The sequence below is a fragment of the Ammospiza caudacuta genome, chromosome 26 (genome assembly GCF_027887145.1).
Source record: "Ammospiza caudacuta isolate bAmmCau1 chromosome 26, bAmmCau1.pri, whole genome shotgun sequence".
NCBI lineage: Eukaryota > Metazoa > Chordata > Aves > Passeriformes > Passerellidae > Ammospiza > Ammospiza caudacuta.
In genome coordinates this window covers 2,758,402-2,776,751 of record NC_080618.1, presented here as the reverse complement: position 1 = coordinate 2,776,751, position 18,350 = coordinate 2,758,402, and the positions used below count along the sequence as shown (strand labels likewise).

Below are 18,350 nucleotides of genomic sequence, written 5' to 3'. Positions count from 1 at the left end.
TGCTGACCATCTCTTTTATTTATTTATTTGGATTAGCTGTATTAAAATATAACATGCTTCCAAATACTTTTCTCCTAAATTCCCAAGGGAATGGGAATTCCCCTTTCTCGTGGGGATGGACATCCTTAAGCCTTTTAAAATGTTCAACTCCCCCTGCTTAAAACAAGGAGAAAATTCCTGACTCTGGAGTACCAGGATCTCACAGAAAGCTTTGAGCACTTGGTCACTTCCCAACTTGAAGGAGTCAGGAAAAGCAAAGTAGCAAAACACTGGGCAGGGAGACAGGAAAGATCTGTAGTTTTTCCAGTGACTGTGGCACTGATCTGGCTATTGAGTACCTGAGCAAAGAATTACTGAGCCTTTCAGCAGGTTCCTGATGGACTCAGAAGATAAAAAACAAAAGGATAAATGCAAGTGAGTTTTGAGCCTTGTTTGATAAGGACTTACCTAGTTTTGAGTTTTATTAGACTTGCATCAAGGCACATGGATCGTCAGAACAAACCAGGTACACATGCAAATTTTCATTTGGTATGGTGTGGAGATAAGGGAGGCTGATTGTACAAAAAGGAAAAGTTCTCCTTGGTCTCTGAAACTTGGTGTGGAGTGCAGTCACTTGGATCAAGTTTTCCTTGGCAATGGAGTTGACTGAAATCCAAAGGTGAGGTTTGGCTTCATGGGGAGGTGTGGAATCACAAAATGGCTCTGAAGGTGGAGCTGCCAGAGAGTGTCAAGGCTGAAATCAGCACAGGGTCTTTGTGGTTCTCACTTTCTCCTCCATTGCCTAGATGAGAGCAGTGGGAACTTTAAAAGAGGAGAATAAAGAGATAAAGCTTTTAAATGCCAAGGAAACACCTGGCAGATGCTGGACTCTCAGAATAACATCCACTGAAGCCATGCACTATCTTTGAGGGGCTCCATTCATGCTCCCAGCACTCACAGACATCCTTCCTCTGAAGATTTGGCCCTGTTTCACCTGTTCATACCTGGATCCTTTCAACTATCATGCCTATTCCTACTTCCCCATAAAAAGAGTGACATCCCATGAGGTCCCCAAGCTGCCAGCCTGGCGCACCCAGCTGGTTATACATCCTCCCCACTCTCACTCAGGGAGATTGAGTGGATTTTGATGGTTGGCACTTTGCAGTTCTCGTGGACAAGACTCCCTGAAGTGCCTGCACAGCAGCATTCCTGCAGGAACCCTTTGCTCTTGGCTTTAGCAGCTGTGCAGTCTTTGGAAACAGCATTTTTGGTGGGCACACCCTGCACGGCGGAGAAGATCTTCCACTCGCAAACCCCGTCTGACTTGGAGATCTTGTAGAAGGTTTCTCCTGATCCCACAGGGATCCGGACCACCCCTTTGCCACCCTCCATGCTCTGGCCTGCAGGATGGTTGAGGTTGAAGCTGGGTGTTTGCTTCACTGCTGGCTGCTTCTTCAGGAGGCACTGAGCTCTCAGGACGTTATGGAATGCTTTCTTGAACTCTTGACTTGAGCATGGATAGATGATGGGGTTGATGCAGCTGTTTAAATATCCCAGCCAAAATGTTATTTTAAAAAGTGTGTCCGGGGGTTTGATTGCAGGAAAGAAAGAGCCTAAAATGGAAAATACACAGAGTGTTAGGGCAGAGGCAGTGAGGAATTGCAGGTAACCAAAGAAACTAAAACACTGGAAAAAATAAATAGGATTCTGTTCCGTCTTGAAAAATTATGATTGGAAACACAATCCTGCAGGAACAAGTGTTTCAGAATCTGTGGTGTCATACAATAACATGGATGTTCCATCAGAAACCAAGTCAAGAGAGCTATTTTATAATTACAAGAATTATATTCCCATTTACAGCTAGAGAGGCAGCCAGAGGGCTGATTCCAGGGATAGAGGAAAATTTCTTCCGCGGGGACTCCTAATTCAAGATTTATTACCCATATGACAGCAATATCTTGGAGGTCATCACAAGGGGCTTCAGATGGCAAGAAAATCCCACCATTTCAGAAGGGTTAGAGAAAAAAGGGATTAGAGTTGACAGTGTTACAGCTAAAAGTCTTTGAAATGATGAAGTATTGGGTACTGATATTCCCTGAAACCTTCAGAAAATCTAACTATCCACACCCTGCCTCATGGAATGCATCTAAAATTGAGAGAAATTAAAAGAAAGTTTCCTTCTCATATCAAGGAACACTGGGGAGTGTCTCATAGGCAGCCATGAGATGTGTGTATATATTTTTAACTTTAATTTTAATATTTTATTTATTTATATACACACATATTCTGATATATACTTGCAATGTTACCTTCCAAAGATGATTCAAAGACTACAAACTTTCTTTACTGTTTCCTTAGTAAAAAAAGTACTTTGGCATTGGCATTTCTTTTTCTATAGAATGATGAGTCATCTGCCAATTTAAAGTCTTGAAAATGTTTTTCCTGATGTAAACCTTAGTTTTATTTAAAAAAAAAAACAACAAAAAACAACCTCATGGAAACAAAATTGGCTTGTTTTGGAATTTATACACAAATTTATAATAAACAGGACTTTTAGCACTGATAAATGCTTGTCTTCATGCTTCCTCTGGAAAAACTGTAAGCATGTGGAAGAAATAGTGTGGAAGGGTCATCAATGCATCCATCATCCTCTGCAGTTTAACCATGTCTGGGAGCAGAGCCTAAGCTTTACAGGGATCGATCTGTTCCCTGGACCTTTCGTGGCCGAGGAAAAGCTGTTAATGCCCTCTGAGGATGTTCCGATTGAAATCTGAGAGCTTGCTCAACCGCTCTACCCTTTTTCCTCAGTCTTTGTCAAACAAAGCTGCACCACTTGCAGCAAATGCTTTCGAGTGGCCACAGCAATTCTTAGGGTGGTTTTGCCTGTGTGGGAATGCATCAAAACCCTGCCAGGGCTAGAGACACAACTGGTGCAGGGTGATTAATGTGGGATGCAAAGCTGTGTTTCGTGTCAGGTACAAACAGGCAACGTGTGTATTTGTGAATGCGAAATGTGTGGACCCAGACAATGGGATAGTTGCGAATTCTAATAATAACCAAGGAAAATAAAGCATGGAAAAAGGCCTTTGAACCTATCTTTTGTTTGCAATTAACCCTAGTTGATTTAGGAGCATTGGAATTAAGGTGTTAAGGATGTTGCTTTTTGCTTGCATTTAATCCATAAAAAGCTCTGCAATAATAATCTTTTGAAATATAATTTCAGAATATTACTTGTATCCTTGAAACTATAGGTTTGGAATATATATAAAGGAAATATGCTTATCTCACGCCTTATTGAAGCAGAGAAAAACAGCTTGAGAAAAGAAGATGAACATCACCTCAAGGGTTTATGGTTTTGACCAAAGAGAAGCTGGACACCACTGTTATGATTTATAGTCTCTGCAATTAAAAGGTGGACACACATCTGGGGAGCTGGACCCCACCAGATGGCATTCATCTTTCTTCTTCCAGAAACTGGACTGTCACCATCTGGGGATACTCCTTTGAGATACATCCTGAGAAATTAAAATCACAATAGTGTATAGAATTGTGATGTAATAATTTGGAATAAAAATTGCTGATGAGTAAAAGATTGGAAATAGAAACTGCCAAAAATACTGATGAGTACCCCTATAAATACCTGTAACCCTCAATTATCAGTGTGCAGTTGGAGGGGAAATTTCCCCCACTGTACCCAGCGCTGTATTGCTCACACTTTGCCATATTAAATAATAAATTGATTGCTGCTTGAATATTGGCCTAGTCAAGCTTCTTATTCATAACATTAATAACTTGCTCTTCTACTGAACACAGGATCTGCGGGGAAATGTGGAGCGATCTTGTGGTGGCAGCAGATGCTGCACCCTGAGCAGAGCACATGGCCCAGGGAGGGGACAGGACACGGGGCAGGGTGAGAAGCCCTGCAGGGCTCTCTGACCTCGGACCAGGCTGTGTGTGTTATGAGTAGAAAAGTTGCCCATTTTTTTTAAAAGTCGCAGAGTTCACAGGTTGAGCCAGTTGCTGCCAGGGTGGAGTTCTAACTGTTTGTTGTTGTAATCGCCTGTTGTTAATAGTTTTTTGTTAACTGTTGTTGATGGTTGGGAATTCCCCTTTTTGTCCAGGGGCAGCCTGCTGCTTCCTGGAGGATGGCACCTGGGACGGTGAAGAGGAGGGGACAAGGAAGTTGGCATGCAAATGACATCGGGGTTGACATGCAAATGAGGAAGCCCCTCACCAAACCTAGCAAAAACCCCTATAAACAACGAGCCAACACAGAATTGAGGGGTTGAAGTGATGTCTAGATGTGAGGAACAGAATCAGTATCTGCTAAGACCCTTTTAACCCCTCACCCTAACCTGAAGATGTCAGCTGGAAAGAGAACCTCAAATGTCAAACCAAAAAATGGGAGATCTCCTGATGCTCTCGTGAGGACAGAAGCCCCAGCTCTGCCTGCAGACCAATGCACTTTTCCTCCTCCTCCATGCCACTCTTGGAAACAGTAGTGGCATGAGCACAACCCATCGGTTCTTCCCACCCAAGCTGATTTTTAATGAAGGTATTAAAAAGGAGAAAGATCTCCTGCCCAATTAATTTCAGTATGTGTGTGCTACAGCAGCAGCAAAGTGACACCAAGTCACAATCATCACAGGATGGTTTAGGTTGGGAGGGACCTTAAACCCATCCAGTGCCACCCCCTGCCACGGGTCGGGGCACTGTCCACCATGCCAGGGTGCTCCAGGCCCCGTCCAGCCTGGCCTCGAACACTTCCAGCCATCCAGGGCAGCCACAGCTGCTCTGGGAATTCCATCTCAGCCCCTCCCCACCCTCACAGAGAGAAATTCCTTCCCAATATCCCCTCCATCCCTGCCCTCTGTCAGTTGAAGCCATTTCCCCTTGCCCTGTCCCTCCAGGCCTTGTCCCAAGTCCCCCTCCAGCTCTCTTGGAGCCTCTTTAGGGGCACTAAGCCTTTCCCAAAGCTGTCTCTTCCCCAGGCAGTGCAGAACATGCCACAGGAGCTCTGTTTCTGTTCTGGGGCAGCTGAACCTCTGATTGCAACCTCAGATATGACCTGGGCACCAAGCATGGTTCTCACTGCCTCTGTGGTAGGTTCTGGTCGCTCCAAGCTGGCTCAGGTAGAGTAGTTTCATTATTACTTTCAGTATAAACCAGATTTTAAGACCAAAAAGATTTTGCTAAAGAAAACAAATGCTGGTTTGCAATGAAGCACAAGTAAGCACACATATCCACAACCTAATTTTTTCTCAGCAAATTAATGCTTCTCTCCTTTAGTGAAAAACAACTAAATAACATTCTCAAAGAACTTTCTGGCTGAAGTCATTGGCAGATGAAAAATAATGAAAGGCTTCTAAATGCCCAAATTATGCTAATTTTTTTTGTCTGTTTCCTCATTTAAATGCTATGTATCTGCTGTTTCCCATTTTGTGGTGCGAGAAAAGGTGAACCAAATCCCAGTTTATGGATTCAGCAGTGTGAGGCCAAGTGTAAAAATGGGTAAACAATAACAATTCCTGTTTGCTGCAACTCCTGGTTCCCTCCAGATGGAATGCAATGGCTGTGCCAAAGTCTGATAAAAATAGAAAACAGCCAGTGTCAGAGTCTGTCCCTTGCTCTTTTTTTGGGGTGGGATCTGCATGTTAATTTATTAATGTAGCCTTTTTTGGTTCATCAGTGGAGACACTCGTTGTTGCCTTGGAATAATACGCAGTGAAAGAAAATGAAGGAGCTTTAACAGCACAGAGACTTTGCTATCTGCTGATTCCACTACACACTGGCTTTCAGATAATCATGGAACGATTTGGATTGGAAGGGAAATGAAAGATCATCTAACTCCAGCCCTTTGCCATGGGCAGGGACATCTTCCACTATTCCAGGGTGCTCCAACCTGCCCATGGACACTTCCAGGGATGCAACAGCCACAGCTCCTGTGGGAAATCCATCCCAGCCCCTCACCACCCTCACAGGGAGGAATTTCTTCCCAATATCTGATCCAAGTGTACCCTTCTTCACCCCAAGCCATTCTCCCCTGTGTTATCAGTGCATGCCCTGGTAAAACTCCCCCTCCAGCCTGCCTGTAGGGTGTGTTTGACACTCAGGGGCCACCAAAATCACTGTCCTTCTATTGCAGCCCCACAGTTACCTCTGTAGCTCAGAAATATTCCCTAACATTTCCTGTTGGCTACCTGAGTATCTAGGAAAAGGGGAAAAATATCTTATTTTCCAAATCCTTGAGTAATGGTGTTCCTCCCCACAGAATCCTAAGAACGTGTCCCTTTCTTGCAAACCTTTAATATTCACTGATGTTGTTGTGATCAATCTCAGTGGCTGATGGATCTGTTAATGAGCAGGAGGCATTTTCAAACCTGGTGACAAAGTAGTTTGTTCAGTGCTGAGCTCTCAAAATGGACAGCTCAGGTCAGATGAAATCAAAGGAGAAATAAAACAAAGATTTTGTGGGATTTTTTTAAAACAATGACCATAATTAATCATGAGATTAAACAAGTGTGGTGAATTATGTCTTTTTTAGGGTGTATGGTACATGTTCCCCACAGAGCAGTGAGCACAGGGAAAGCAGGTGGAGCTGGGATGAGCATTTCCATTCAATCCTTGACCATTTGGTGACTGCCAGTTCATGTCAGTTAAAGTTTGGACACCTGGACACCATCATCCAGGGCTGACAAAGCAGAATTTTTGCACCTAATTCTCAGAGCAAATTTTTCCAGTCCTCTCACTCCATACCAGGTGGATTCACAGGTGCCATCCAGGTGTCCTCTAGGAGAGCTGGAGGGTTAACAGCAGCTAATATATTAAGTTTTCATCCTTGAAATTAATTCTCTGTGCTATTCACTGGCCTTAATATCTTCCTTTGCACACTGTCAGGAATTAAGTTGTAAGTAGCAGCAAACCTGATTAAAATTTAAAGGCTTCACCTTACAATGTCCCCCTGCAGTCTGTGCTGGAGGAACAGTAAAGAAAGCTTCATTGGATCTTTTAATGCATTTTGAATCATGGATTGAGTAAATGACGCTGCAATTCCTGCTTTGTTTTCAAAATGTTGAGGAGACTCAAGTGTCAGTAGCACAATACAATTGCTTCTTGTTAAAGTAAATGAAATAAAATGTACTATGAGCCTCCCGAGATCTTTTGCCATTAAGTATTTCATCACTCATCCCTGGAAATGTCAGGATTGCATTTTGTTCCCACATCTTTTATTTTCCAGTTTTTCAGCTGGAAGGTTCTTCAGCTCTGAGAGGTAAGCTTGCTACATCCCTCCTTTTGAGTAAGTGCTAATTCATTCTCACAGCTGTTATTTGACTTTGTCATTTGTCACAAGAGCTGCCTGATTATGGGTTGTTTAAAAACCAGCCCTGATGCCATGCATCATTTCACTGATGGACAGCAGAGAGGGTTTTGGAATCTGCCAGACTGTAAAAACATGTGTTATTTACTCTGCATCATTGCTGCCAGCACCATAGGAATCAGATCCCGTATATTTGTGTGACCCATGAACCCTTTGTGGTGTTAAAAACCATCTCAGCTACAAACCCATCTGTGCTACAAATCCATCACAGCTATAAATCCATCTGTACTACAAATCCATCTCTGCTACTGAATCTTGCAGCTCTGTTTAGGTTTGCTGCTTTTTCCCCCTCTTTTTATTTTGTGTAGCTTAAATATGGTGACTGAGACAGAGCACAGAGGTCAGGTGGGGGTGATGCTGCTTCAGTGTATGGGGGAGATCGGGGTTGTGTCCATAGAGAATCCCAGAATGGTTTGGGTTGGAAAGGACCTTAAATCCTATCCTGTGCCACTCCATGCCATGGGCAGGGACACCTTCCACTATCCCAGGGTGCTCCAAGCCCTGTCCAGCCTGGCCTTGGGATCTGGGGCAGACACAGCTTCTCTGGGAATTCCCTCCCAGACCCTCCCCACCTCCCAGGGCACCGTCCAAATCCCATCCAACCCTACCCTCTGGCACTGGGAAGCCACTTCTGCTTGTTCTGGAATTCCCTTGTCCCAAGCCCCTCTCCAGCTCTTGAAGCCCCTTCAGGCTGGGAACAGGAAGAGTGCTCTAGTTACAGGGAAGCAAAGCTCAGAACTCACGTCCTGGGATCTGTCTTGAAGCAGTCAGTCCAGAGGGCATCACATCTTCCAGAGCCATAAAGACCCAGAGGATGAAGCACAGAGGAGCAATGATATTCCAAAGGGAATTAACTGTGTACCATGGCCTTCCTAATCTCTCATGGCTCCACAAACATTGATAAATATGCTACATTTTGTGTTCCCAAGCCCAGCGTTAGCTCTAAACTTTATTCCCTAAGTGTTCTATGCTGCATCTCAGGTCATGATTCAATCCACCCTCTGGAAAGTGTATTTATAGAAAATAAGTATATATAAGTATATATAAGTATATATAAGATATACATACATACACACACAGATATATATGTTGCATTGAAAGCTGCCCCCTGTACACACATGACCTCTCCTATAGGCCCTCATTATTCCCTTATGGGAAGTATTTTTTTATGGAATAAAAAATGGTATCAAAGAACCATTGGACAGTAGGAAATGATCCTGGACTCTGCACAATCCAATTAACACAACCAGTACAGAAAAAAAGCAGTGATGTGAGGAAGTCTTGCACTTTCTAGCTGTGCCTCCCCAGGGCCTGGAATGTTTTGGCTATTCCTGAGGGAAAATGAGAGGGACTTTGTGTTTGGCTATTGCTGATGCATAATAAACAGACATAGAAGGAGGAGCAAGTTGGTTTTCCCTCCCAAACCCCTGAATTCAGCTCTTTGCGGCACCATGAGGGTGTCTGGGCACAGGTGAGAGGTGAAAAGGTCAGGCAGCAGGAATGGGTCAGTCTGGGAACACTGCTCTGATGATTTGGATTATTTCAGACCTAATTTATGCTCTGTTTCATATTGTACCCACTTAGGATGGATGATATTTCTGGGAAATGTCTCAGCAAGCAACTATTTCCAGATTTGCTGTGGGCAGTTGCAGATTTAGAAAGCTGATAAAAAACCATGGGAAGGTAAACTGAGGTTTTGTTAGCCGTGTGAACCCAAACAATCACATTGTTTCACAAATCAATGTAATTGTCGCTCCAATTCCAGTTCCCAAGCTCTTACTGCAGTGGAATGGGTCTGGATCCCATTGCTGACATTTTGGAGGTACTTGATATTTGCCCTGAAGCCCTCACTCTTGAAGTAATTCACTTAAAATAAAATAGTAATTTTCCTTTAAAAATTAAAAAAAAAAAACAAACAAACAACCAGAGAATAGTTAGAGAATCTGAGTCAGTCTCAGGCTGCCTCATGAGTTTGTTTTCTGTCATGATTTTGGAATCCTTGGAGTCAGAAACAAGAAATTATCTCCTTCAGCAAGAGCCAAGTACCTCTCCCGTTATCCAAATTGCAGACAAATCCTGACATTTGCTCAGTGGGGTGGGAGAATCACTCACCACGGCCTTTCCATCACTCCCCAACCCTAAATTGTGCTGGGTCATTTGAGAGTGAGTGAAAAATGACACTCCTGTTTCCTTACTTGGGGACTGCAAGGTGGTGGCTGCAGGAGGAGGGATGTTCTGAGACAAGGATGAGGCTCCTGTGACAGGGGACACACACAGGAGTGGCTCTCAAAGCAGAGCATAGAAAATTGACCTTCCCTCCTTTGTTTTTAGTACAAATGGGTTTTAATACTGATTCCTCCCCTCCTTTGCTGTGTTTTCAGTCACTGTGACACATTTCAGGATTTGGGAATGGTGGAGAAATGTTAGCCCAGGGATGTCCATGGGATCTTTGTCATTAGCTGAATTATCAGCCCAGACCAACAGTGCCTTTCCAGTCTGTGATTATGAAAAATGCCCCTTGTGATCAGCAAAAAGCCTTAAAAAACCCTAGTCATGGAAATATCTTGTCTGTTTATCTTCCTGGCTGAAATTCTCCCCATTCAATGGTTTAACTCGCACACACGCTTGTGCTCTGTGACTCAAGGAGGGCAAGCATCCTTCCTCCCCCTCAGCTGGGATCCAGAGAAAGAGCTGGGGCTTTATTCTGAGGGTTTTCTTCCACTTTTATATCTTTTTTTTCTCTCTCACTAAGAGAACGCTGAAATATTAATGTGGGGAGTCTGTGTTGATGTGTGTTGCTACTCTGAGCCTTGTGACCCTCTGAGAGGTCATGTTGTGTCAACAGCAGAGACGGAAAAATGCACTTTATTTTTCTGGTTTATGTCTAATGAAAGTAGAGTGGTCCTCTTTGACTCTGTTAAAAAAAATTACCACAAAATAGTAAATAGAAACCATCTGCAGACAGGATTAGTGTTTGTGTCAGTTCACAAGACTAATTTACTCCTAGACCACAAACACAGACACCCTCCAGCAGATCCTCTTTTTTGCTTTCTTAATCATGAGAATGATTGACAAATGCTAAAACCCTTCCTCTCCCTTGCACAGTTTAGGATTTTTTCCCCTGTGGCCTCCTAGCTCAGACTTTCCCTTTTTATTTCTTCCAGCTTTGGAAAGCAACACCTGCAAGTTGATCCACAGAAAATAGACCACAAGCAAAGCTCTGGGAACTTGTTCTCTTCTGGGAGTTTGTTAAGAAAAATCATTAGTCCCAGGCCAGGAACCATTTTTGCAACACCCCCAACCCTTTTTTACATCAGTTCTGTGCATGTTTCACCTCAAAACAACCTCCAAGCACTGTCTTTTATCTTGCTGAAAGGAAACCTTTTGAAGAATTCCCCGAACAACATATAAATGTCTTCCAGTTCCAGGACAAGGTCTGTTCTATCACTTGTGACATGAAAACCTTCCATCACTGGGGGCTTTCACTGATTTCTGGGCTCTTCCAGCTCTGAGTCTTTCTACATCTATCCATCTATCTACATATATCCTATATCCCTTTCTAAAAATTGCAAGAGGAGAACAAAAAGCCAAAAATGCAGGTTGCGATTGGGCATGCCAAAGCCCAACAAGCCCTGATTGCCCAGATGAAGCTGCATCTGAGCCTCTCCCCACAAATCCCCTGCCCCTTGGCCCAGGATCTGCAGATAAGCTCAGGCTCTTCTCCATAACCCTCTCTGAGAGATGCAGACAGGCTCAAAGCTGCTTTTTCCTGTCTCTGTTTTTTTATTTTGTGTTTGTCTGGTGGTCACTGAACTGTCAGTTGAAGCTGTCACTGATGTCAGTTCTGCTTGGTTCTGCTCACAGGAATGAAAACCTGACTTCTACCAGTGGAAACCAAAGCTCTGACAACCTTGTGTGTTACAGAAGTTTTGAAAAGCAAATATTGGCCTCACTTATTCTCCTGCAACAGGATAATAATTTCCTGGTTTTTTCCACAAACCTCAAGCCAAATGAGAAGAAGGTGTGTTGGATTATTGGGCTGAAGGATTTTGCACAGAACCTTTGGAATGAAATTTAATCCAAGATACTAAGAGAAAAAGCATTCCTTACACAGACTGCAACTGGTACATTTACACTCCAGTTTCAATTCAAATAATTTATTATGGCAGGGATACTTCAGTTGTTTCTCCAGTTATTTTCAGCAGCATCAGCCAACATGGATATTGTGCCTTTCTCAATATCTTTCCATCCCTCTTGGCCTTCCCATGCCTACACCTCAAAGGCTTCCACCCTGCTTTATGATGCACTTCAGTAAACCTAATATTTCTTGCTTCGAAGCAGTTCTTGGCTGGTAGAGTGGATGTTAACAGATGTGGAAATCTTGAAGGTGATGTAGATTACAGTGAAATTAATCTAGGTTTGGGGAAGTTGTGCTGCATGGAATGATGAGCACAGTTGTCTGAAGAGGTTTCTGTAGCAGTTTAAGAGTGTCTGTCTTGTGGGCAATCTGCATTGGGAGTGGTCTGGCTGATGGAATCATGGAATTATAGGCATTTAGGTTGGAAAAGATCTCTTGGATCATTGAGTCCAGCCATCCAAGTCCACCTATAAACGATGTCCCTGCATGGCCCCTTCACATCCGTCAAATCCGTCCAGAATTGGTTGATGGGACCATGTTCTGGTCTGTCCCATGGCCACAAAGCTCCAGAGCTGGGCAAGTTCTGGTTGCCTAGCCATGGATGCTATGAGCCTCCACCAGGGTTTCAACAAAGGATTTTATACATCTGGAAAGTCAGACCCTGTCAGGATCACTTCCCTTCCCTATCCCAATTGGGCCTGGGTACAGGACAGACCTGAAAGTGGCTGTTATCTTTTGGAAAGTGCCCTGCATCAAGATGAGTCCTTGACATTTTTGAGGACTTTTTTAGTGCAGCTCATTTGTTTAATCAGTTTTTTTTTTGTCCTTAGACAAAGCAGCAAATAGGTTTTGAAAGCCCTATAATATATGCTTTAAAAAGACCCAGTAACCTCCCAAAAAAAGAGGAAAAAAACCTCCAGAGTTTCCTTACATGGGATCAAAGGAGGATACAAAGTCATTCTGGAGCCGAGAAGATTTCTTAAATCCAAAGCAAATTAATTAACAACAGCTCTCTGTGAGCAATCACATTTGCAGATGAAAAGTGTGTTTAATGCATTCTCTCAAACCCTTTTTGAGTAAGTTTCAATCATCTTGGCAAGCAGCATTTCAACGTGCTGACATCCTGGCCAGCACAAGCCAGGCCCTTGAGGGCTTCTCCTTAGGAAACAGTTCCAATCAGCACTTCCCAGTATTGACCAAGAGGAAAAAATTCTGAATTTTTGGGTTTTTTTCACATTAGCAACAGGTTTTTGTGTGTCTTGACAAATCTTGGTAAAGCCAGTAGGGATTAATTGAAAAAAACCCCAGTTATTTATTAAAGTTTGAAAAAACACAATTAAAAAGGAAAAAAAGAAAAGGAAAATAAAATCCCCAAATCTTTCTTTTCATGTTTAGGTAACACTGTTTTACCATTTCTGAATTGTCCATATTGTTGTCTTACTACGTGAAGCTGCCATAAAATCTTACTTTATTTTTCTTGTGCAGCATAAGCTCTTTCCATAAGAAAAACCCTGAAATTGAGTAAGTCACAGATTTTAGATGTTTGAAAAACCTAATATTTAATGGCAGAGCCCAACCCAGTGTGATAAGCTATGTCCTTCACCCTCAGCTACAGGTATGGAATTAGTATTCTGCTTTTCCATCCTCAACTGCATCAAAGGTAACTGAGCAAGGTTTAATTAAAATTCTAATTACTTCTTTATATTCCAGCAAAGCAGAACAAATCCCCAGCTTTGCTCCACTTTGGAATGACAACTGGAGAATAAATATTCACCTCCAGCATGGTGGCTGAGCCAGTGTTTGGCTGGTGGGCTCAATGAGTTCCCAGAAAAGCTGCAATCCAGAGCAGTATAAAATTAGTCGGAAGGACCCTCACTGCTGTCTCCTGACTGGTCATATGAAAAATTGGATTAAAAGATTAACTTTGTTTGGAGTTATGGTATCTCACAGGATGAATTTCCTCATAGGAAGCAGATATTTTTTTCCTTAGAGTGGGAATCATCAATGCTGGGCACTCCAGCAGATCTGTGAACAGCTACTTCAACCCTGAATGTATATAAATTATGACCTTTTACACGTTTAAGTCACCTGGCAGCAAACATAAACCCACAAACACCTAAAGATCCTGTTCCTATAGCAGAGATGGTCACAAATATCTGCTCTACTTCACAAAAGAGAATTTTCTATGTGGAAGAAGTACAAGATTGCTTCCCTGGTTTTCAGAATTTTGTTTCTCATCACCAGAGACCAGATTTGGTTGAATTTAACACTTGTGTTTTTTTCATGGTCCCTGCTTTGTGGTGGTGAGTGTTTTGGTGTTTTGACAGCTTTGCAGCACAAAATTGTTCCCTCAGAGCTTTTCTGATCAGTGTTACTACACCCAGCCACAAGCACAGCCCTCCCTGCCCAGAAGGTGCTGGAAGACACACAGGGGTTAGCTCTACTTACCAAGAGGCATTACTACAAAAAATGGGAGCCAGCAGAGAACGAAGCATCCCACAACTATTCCCAGGGTCTTGGCAGCTTTCTTTTCCCTGGAGAACTTGAGCAGGCGCACAGAGAAGTGGTGCTTGCTCTTGGGGTTGGCTGCAGAGCTGCTTGCACCAGGGATGTTTTTGCGGTGGATGCGGAGGGTCACCTCCTCGGAATGGGATTTCTCTGTCTTCAGCCCAGAGGTCAGCCCTTTGTTTTCCCTTTTGGCCACCACGTAGACCCGGCAGTACATCACCAGGATGATGATCAGGGGCAGGTAGAAGGAGCCCAGTGCTGAGAACAAGACGTAGCCAGGCTCCTCGGTGATCTGGCAGATTGTCTCATCCTCCGGGGCTGGCTCCTTCCAGCCGAAAAGGGGCCCAATGGAGATGACCAGGGACAGTGCCCAGACACACAGCAGGGCCAGGAGGCCCCTCCTCTCTGTCACTATGCTGGGGTACCTCAGTGGGTAGCTCACCCCGATGTATCGATCAATGGAGATGATGCAGAGGCTCATGATGGAAGCAGTACAGCAAAGCACATCAACAGCTGCCCAGATGTTGCAGAAGATCCTCCCAAAGACCCAGTAGCCCAAAATCTCCATGGTGGCTGAGAAGGGCAGGACGGTAGAAGTCAGGAGGAGGTCAGCTACAGCCAGGTTGATGATGTAATAGTGAGTGACACTCTGGAGGTGTCTGTGGCAGGCTACGGACAGGATAACCAGGATATTACCCAAAACCCCAAAAACAATCAGCCCCCCTAGAATAACACCCAGTAAGATGGCCTTGGAAATGTTCACGGGCTCCACAGAGTGGGTGCAGTTGGAGCACTCAGAGGAATTTCCAGGAAGGAAAGCCATGGCTGATAATGTCTATGTGAGGCTGCTGAACTTCACCCCCTTTCCAGGCAGGAACAGTGACAAGATCAGGAAGGTCCTATAGGAAACATTTGCTTAGCCTTGCTGGGGAAAAGAGTTTTGAAGAATGTTTTAGGACTGCAGGACCAGAAGAAATGAGAAAGATCCAGAAACATATTAGAAAACCTACCCTTTCTCCTAAGCTTTCACCAGAATAACATGGTTGATACTCACAAGTTCCAAGTCAAATTTAACTCCTTCTGCATTTTCCTTGGTGTGCACAAGTGGGGATACAAAAAGCTGAGGCTGTTTGTCCCACTTTCCAGGGCTATGTGATAAGAAGTACTGGAGCTGAAGGTTCAAATAATTTCTGTCTTTTGGGGAAGGTTTTCTGTACTTAAGGAAAGTAAATATTCCAAAGGGTCTCCAATTTAGCTTCTCCTGAGAGAAAATCACTGATGCTTTTAATTGCCTGGTGTTAGTCCTGATTCTGCCTTAAAGTTGGCTTAGAAACCTGACTGGGTGGAGGTTGCTGCTGTGTCTGCTCAGCAGTTTTGTTTGAGATACCCATCACTCCCCATCCAGGGTTTAGGCTGTCAGCCAGAGCTTTCCATATGTGGAGCACTCATCAGTCGAGGTCCTGGGCTGCAAATTAAAGCTCATGTACATCAGCTCCTGGCTTGCTCTGAGGGGAAGAGTGGAGTTTGCTGTGTGCACAGGGCCATGCTCTCGTGCTCTCTGCAGATCCTCACCCCCCTGGAGAAGACAAAAACAGGAACAATGCGATTCCCAGAAGCCACACTCGCTGCTAGGGTTCCCATATATGAATAGAGCAGGAGGCTATTTTAGGGTGCTTTTCCTCAAGCTGGCTCCAGCCAGTGGAACCAACCATTTCCAGCCCAGCACTGTTTAACAGCAACTGAGAGATCTACGTGGGTTTTCCTGCCTGAATTTTCCCTTCTTTATGGGGCTAGGCATCAATCCTTATTATTAGCTCACCTTCAGAGACCAGTTCTAGGAAAGACAGGAGCCTGCAGGACACAACTCAGGACTATGCAAACTGTGCAGCAGATTTAGAAGCCCAGAATTCAATCTCAAGTTTCTTTATTAAGCGAGACAATTCCCCACTTAAGTGTTAGTCCAGCTGAGCTGCCAATTTTGAAAATCTATAAGGAAAAGCAACTCCAAAGCCAAGGAGAAGATGTTGCAAGGAGCAAGCCTCCTAGTGAGTGACACAACATTTCAGGGTATCTGGAAGCCAAGCTCAGCCTTTGCTGACTAAATATGGAGAAAAGGTACCTCAGATGGAAAAGTGAGGATTAGCCTGGGAACCGAGACCTGGGGGGCACAGAGAGCAGAGCTGCAAGTGGGAGCTGCAAAACCTTTCCCAATATCTCCATGTGGATATAGAATTTCTGTCCCAGTTATTAATCAGAGGTGAAAAACCACCACTAAGACTGTGGCTGTAAAACCCCAGATGAGGAAGGACTCTCTAAGTGTCCTTTGGGATGAGTCCCTCAGGTCGCACTTTAAGCAGTAACAGCTGTCCTATTTCCCAACCTTCATGTTGAACTTTCCTGTAGGCAAAAGCATTTCAAACTCTGAAGCCCCAAAATTCCCAGTTCACAGGCAGGGAGGAGGGGGGAAGGGAGAGATGGGGGGGTAGGTATCACACTGTGGGTATTTTACTTCAGTACACTAAAATGGAATTGGATCTTATTTTCTTTCCTACCAGATAGAACAAGTTGAGGGGAATAATCCCAAGGAAGAAAAGGACAGATTATCTAAGCATATACATGAAAAGTGAGTGTTGCATCCAGCATCTCTGAGCATTATAATTGTGATCATTACCAAATAATGCCCAGCCTGTGGAGATAGCTGATGCTGGGAAGAGCAGACCCCAAGCTGCTGTGTCTGCCCCACACCCACCTCTTCAGTCTTCAGAAGGCAGCATAGCTCCTGTGAGCATCTGGGAAGGCGATTCTCAGCACAGCAGGCTCCTCTTTCATGCGGGGATGGGGCTCCGTGCCTGGAAATCCTCGGCTTTGCTCCCTTTATTGCCCCACTGGTGTTTCAGCAGCTGGCAGTGGGGCTGATTGCCCGTATCCCGCGGCTTGAGGGGCTGGCTCCAGGCTCCAGGAGGGATCCGTGCCCTGCTCAGAGCTCAGCTCCACACTGCCAAGGAGCAGGAGGAACTTTGCTGCTCTGCTATGTAGCAGAGCGTTAGTCTTACCATTACCGTAATTCATTGCCACTCCCGTATTGCCCAGAAAGAAAGAGCACTCTTTCTTTCTGGGCAATATGTGGTTTTAAATATTTCCTTTTTTTTTCTTTTTTTTTTTTTTTTTTTTCCCCACTCAAACTCCTGCAGAGACCAGAGAGTGGAAGGCAGATAACAAACTCCTGTTCATGAGTTAACACAAAGTTTTTGGTATCTAAAAAAGAGAATTTCCTGCAGGGCAAACAGAAGAAGGAGATGAAGGCAGGACACACTGCCTGGAGATTCTGCATGATGGGAGAAACCACAACTGACTGGAAACGGGGGTTTAAGGAGGAAATTCCTTCAGAAGAATGTGCTGTTGAAGGGAGATTGATTTTTCAAATGGCTTTTAATTGCAGTTTAAAAAAAAAGTGTCCAAAGTCCCCAATGAAGAACACATACAAAAGTGATGTCTCCTGAAGTGAAGGGGACAGTGTAGTCACCCTTGTGGCAGCTCCAGCTACACCATTTGCTGTCTTTTAGAGAGTAAAAAACCCCATGAGAAGAAACGGCAAAGTGAGGGGACATAAAAAAGAATAAAAAATAATAGAATTCAAGCTGATTTTGAGGAACTTGCAAACTGCAAAAATGAGGTGCTTTCTAAATGCTCAGCTGCTGTTTCTCCACAGTTTTCTTGCCACATGCAGTGCCTGTTCAGTTGCACATCTACAGAAGTTAGATGGTTTTTGGAGGCTGCTTGGAGGTGTCATCCTTCCCTGGGTAACAAAGGGTGCTGGAAGAGAGCAAATCCTAAATGGATGAAGGGAATCCTGAGCAACTAAAGATGCTTAAAGGCTGTGATTGAGCAGGTTTATTTTAGATGCCTATCTTCAGATGGGGCAACTCTGTTTCCCGTCGATTCATTGGGAAATGAGTCTAAATGACTGAGGGGAGGGAAAGGAGCTGAACCCCACTCTGGGTTTGTTTTTTCTACTGGTACATAGACCTTGCCATACTGGTAGCTTATTCCAGGCTCTTAAATGCACCATGGAAATAAATACATATATATTCATGACTTTAGTCATTAATATACTCAGTATATCAGCTCATCTGTGAGGAATACCCTTGTTAAGGGACATCTCTCCAAAGTGGAGGGAAGCAGAAGGAAGTGACAGCAGATTTTGTCATAAAATCTTCAGAGAAGAATGAATTAATGGCAGTGAAGAGCTTGTACACCTGGAGACCACCAAGAGCCTGAGGTCAGGAGGGTCATTAAACACAGGGCAGAGTGTCCCCAGGCAGGGACAGACAGGTCAGGTTAGTGTCA

The 18,350-nt window shown here is 44.0% G+C and overlaps 1 protein-coding gene across 1 annotated transcript; it reads right to left on the bottom strand.

The window, feature by feature from the left end:
* Nucleotides 1–1,080: 1,080 nt before the first annotated feature.
* Nucleotides 1,081–14,826, bottom strand: ADRA1A (adrenoceptor alpha 1A). Its single transcript, XM_058820260.1, has 2 exons — nt 13,944–14,826; nt 1,081–1,592 (listed from the first exon to the last, which is right to left on the bottom strand). Exons 1-2 carry the CDS (start codon nt 14,824–14,826, stop codon nt 1,081–1,083), a joined length of 1,395 nt encoding a protein of 464 aa, XP_058676243.1.
* Nucleotides 14,827–18,350: the final 3,524 nt, after the last annotated feature.

Excerpts from the sequence above, each read along its gene's own strand:
- ADRA1A (XM_058820260.1), bottom strand. The coding sequence starts at position 14,826 with ATGGCTTTCCTTCCTGGAAATTCCTCTGAGTGCTCCAACTGCACCCAC. Across the intron at positions 1,593-13,943 it reads TTTTGTAGTAATGCCTCTTG|GCTCTTTCTTTCCTGCAATC; the intron begins GTAAGTAGAGCT and ends TTTCCATTTTAG.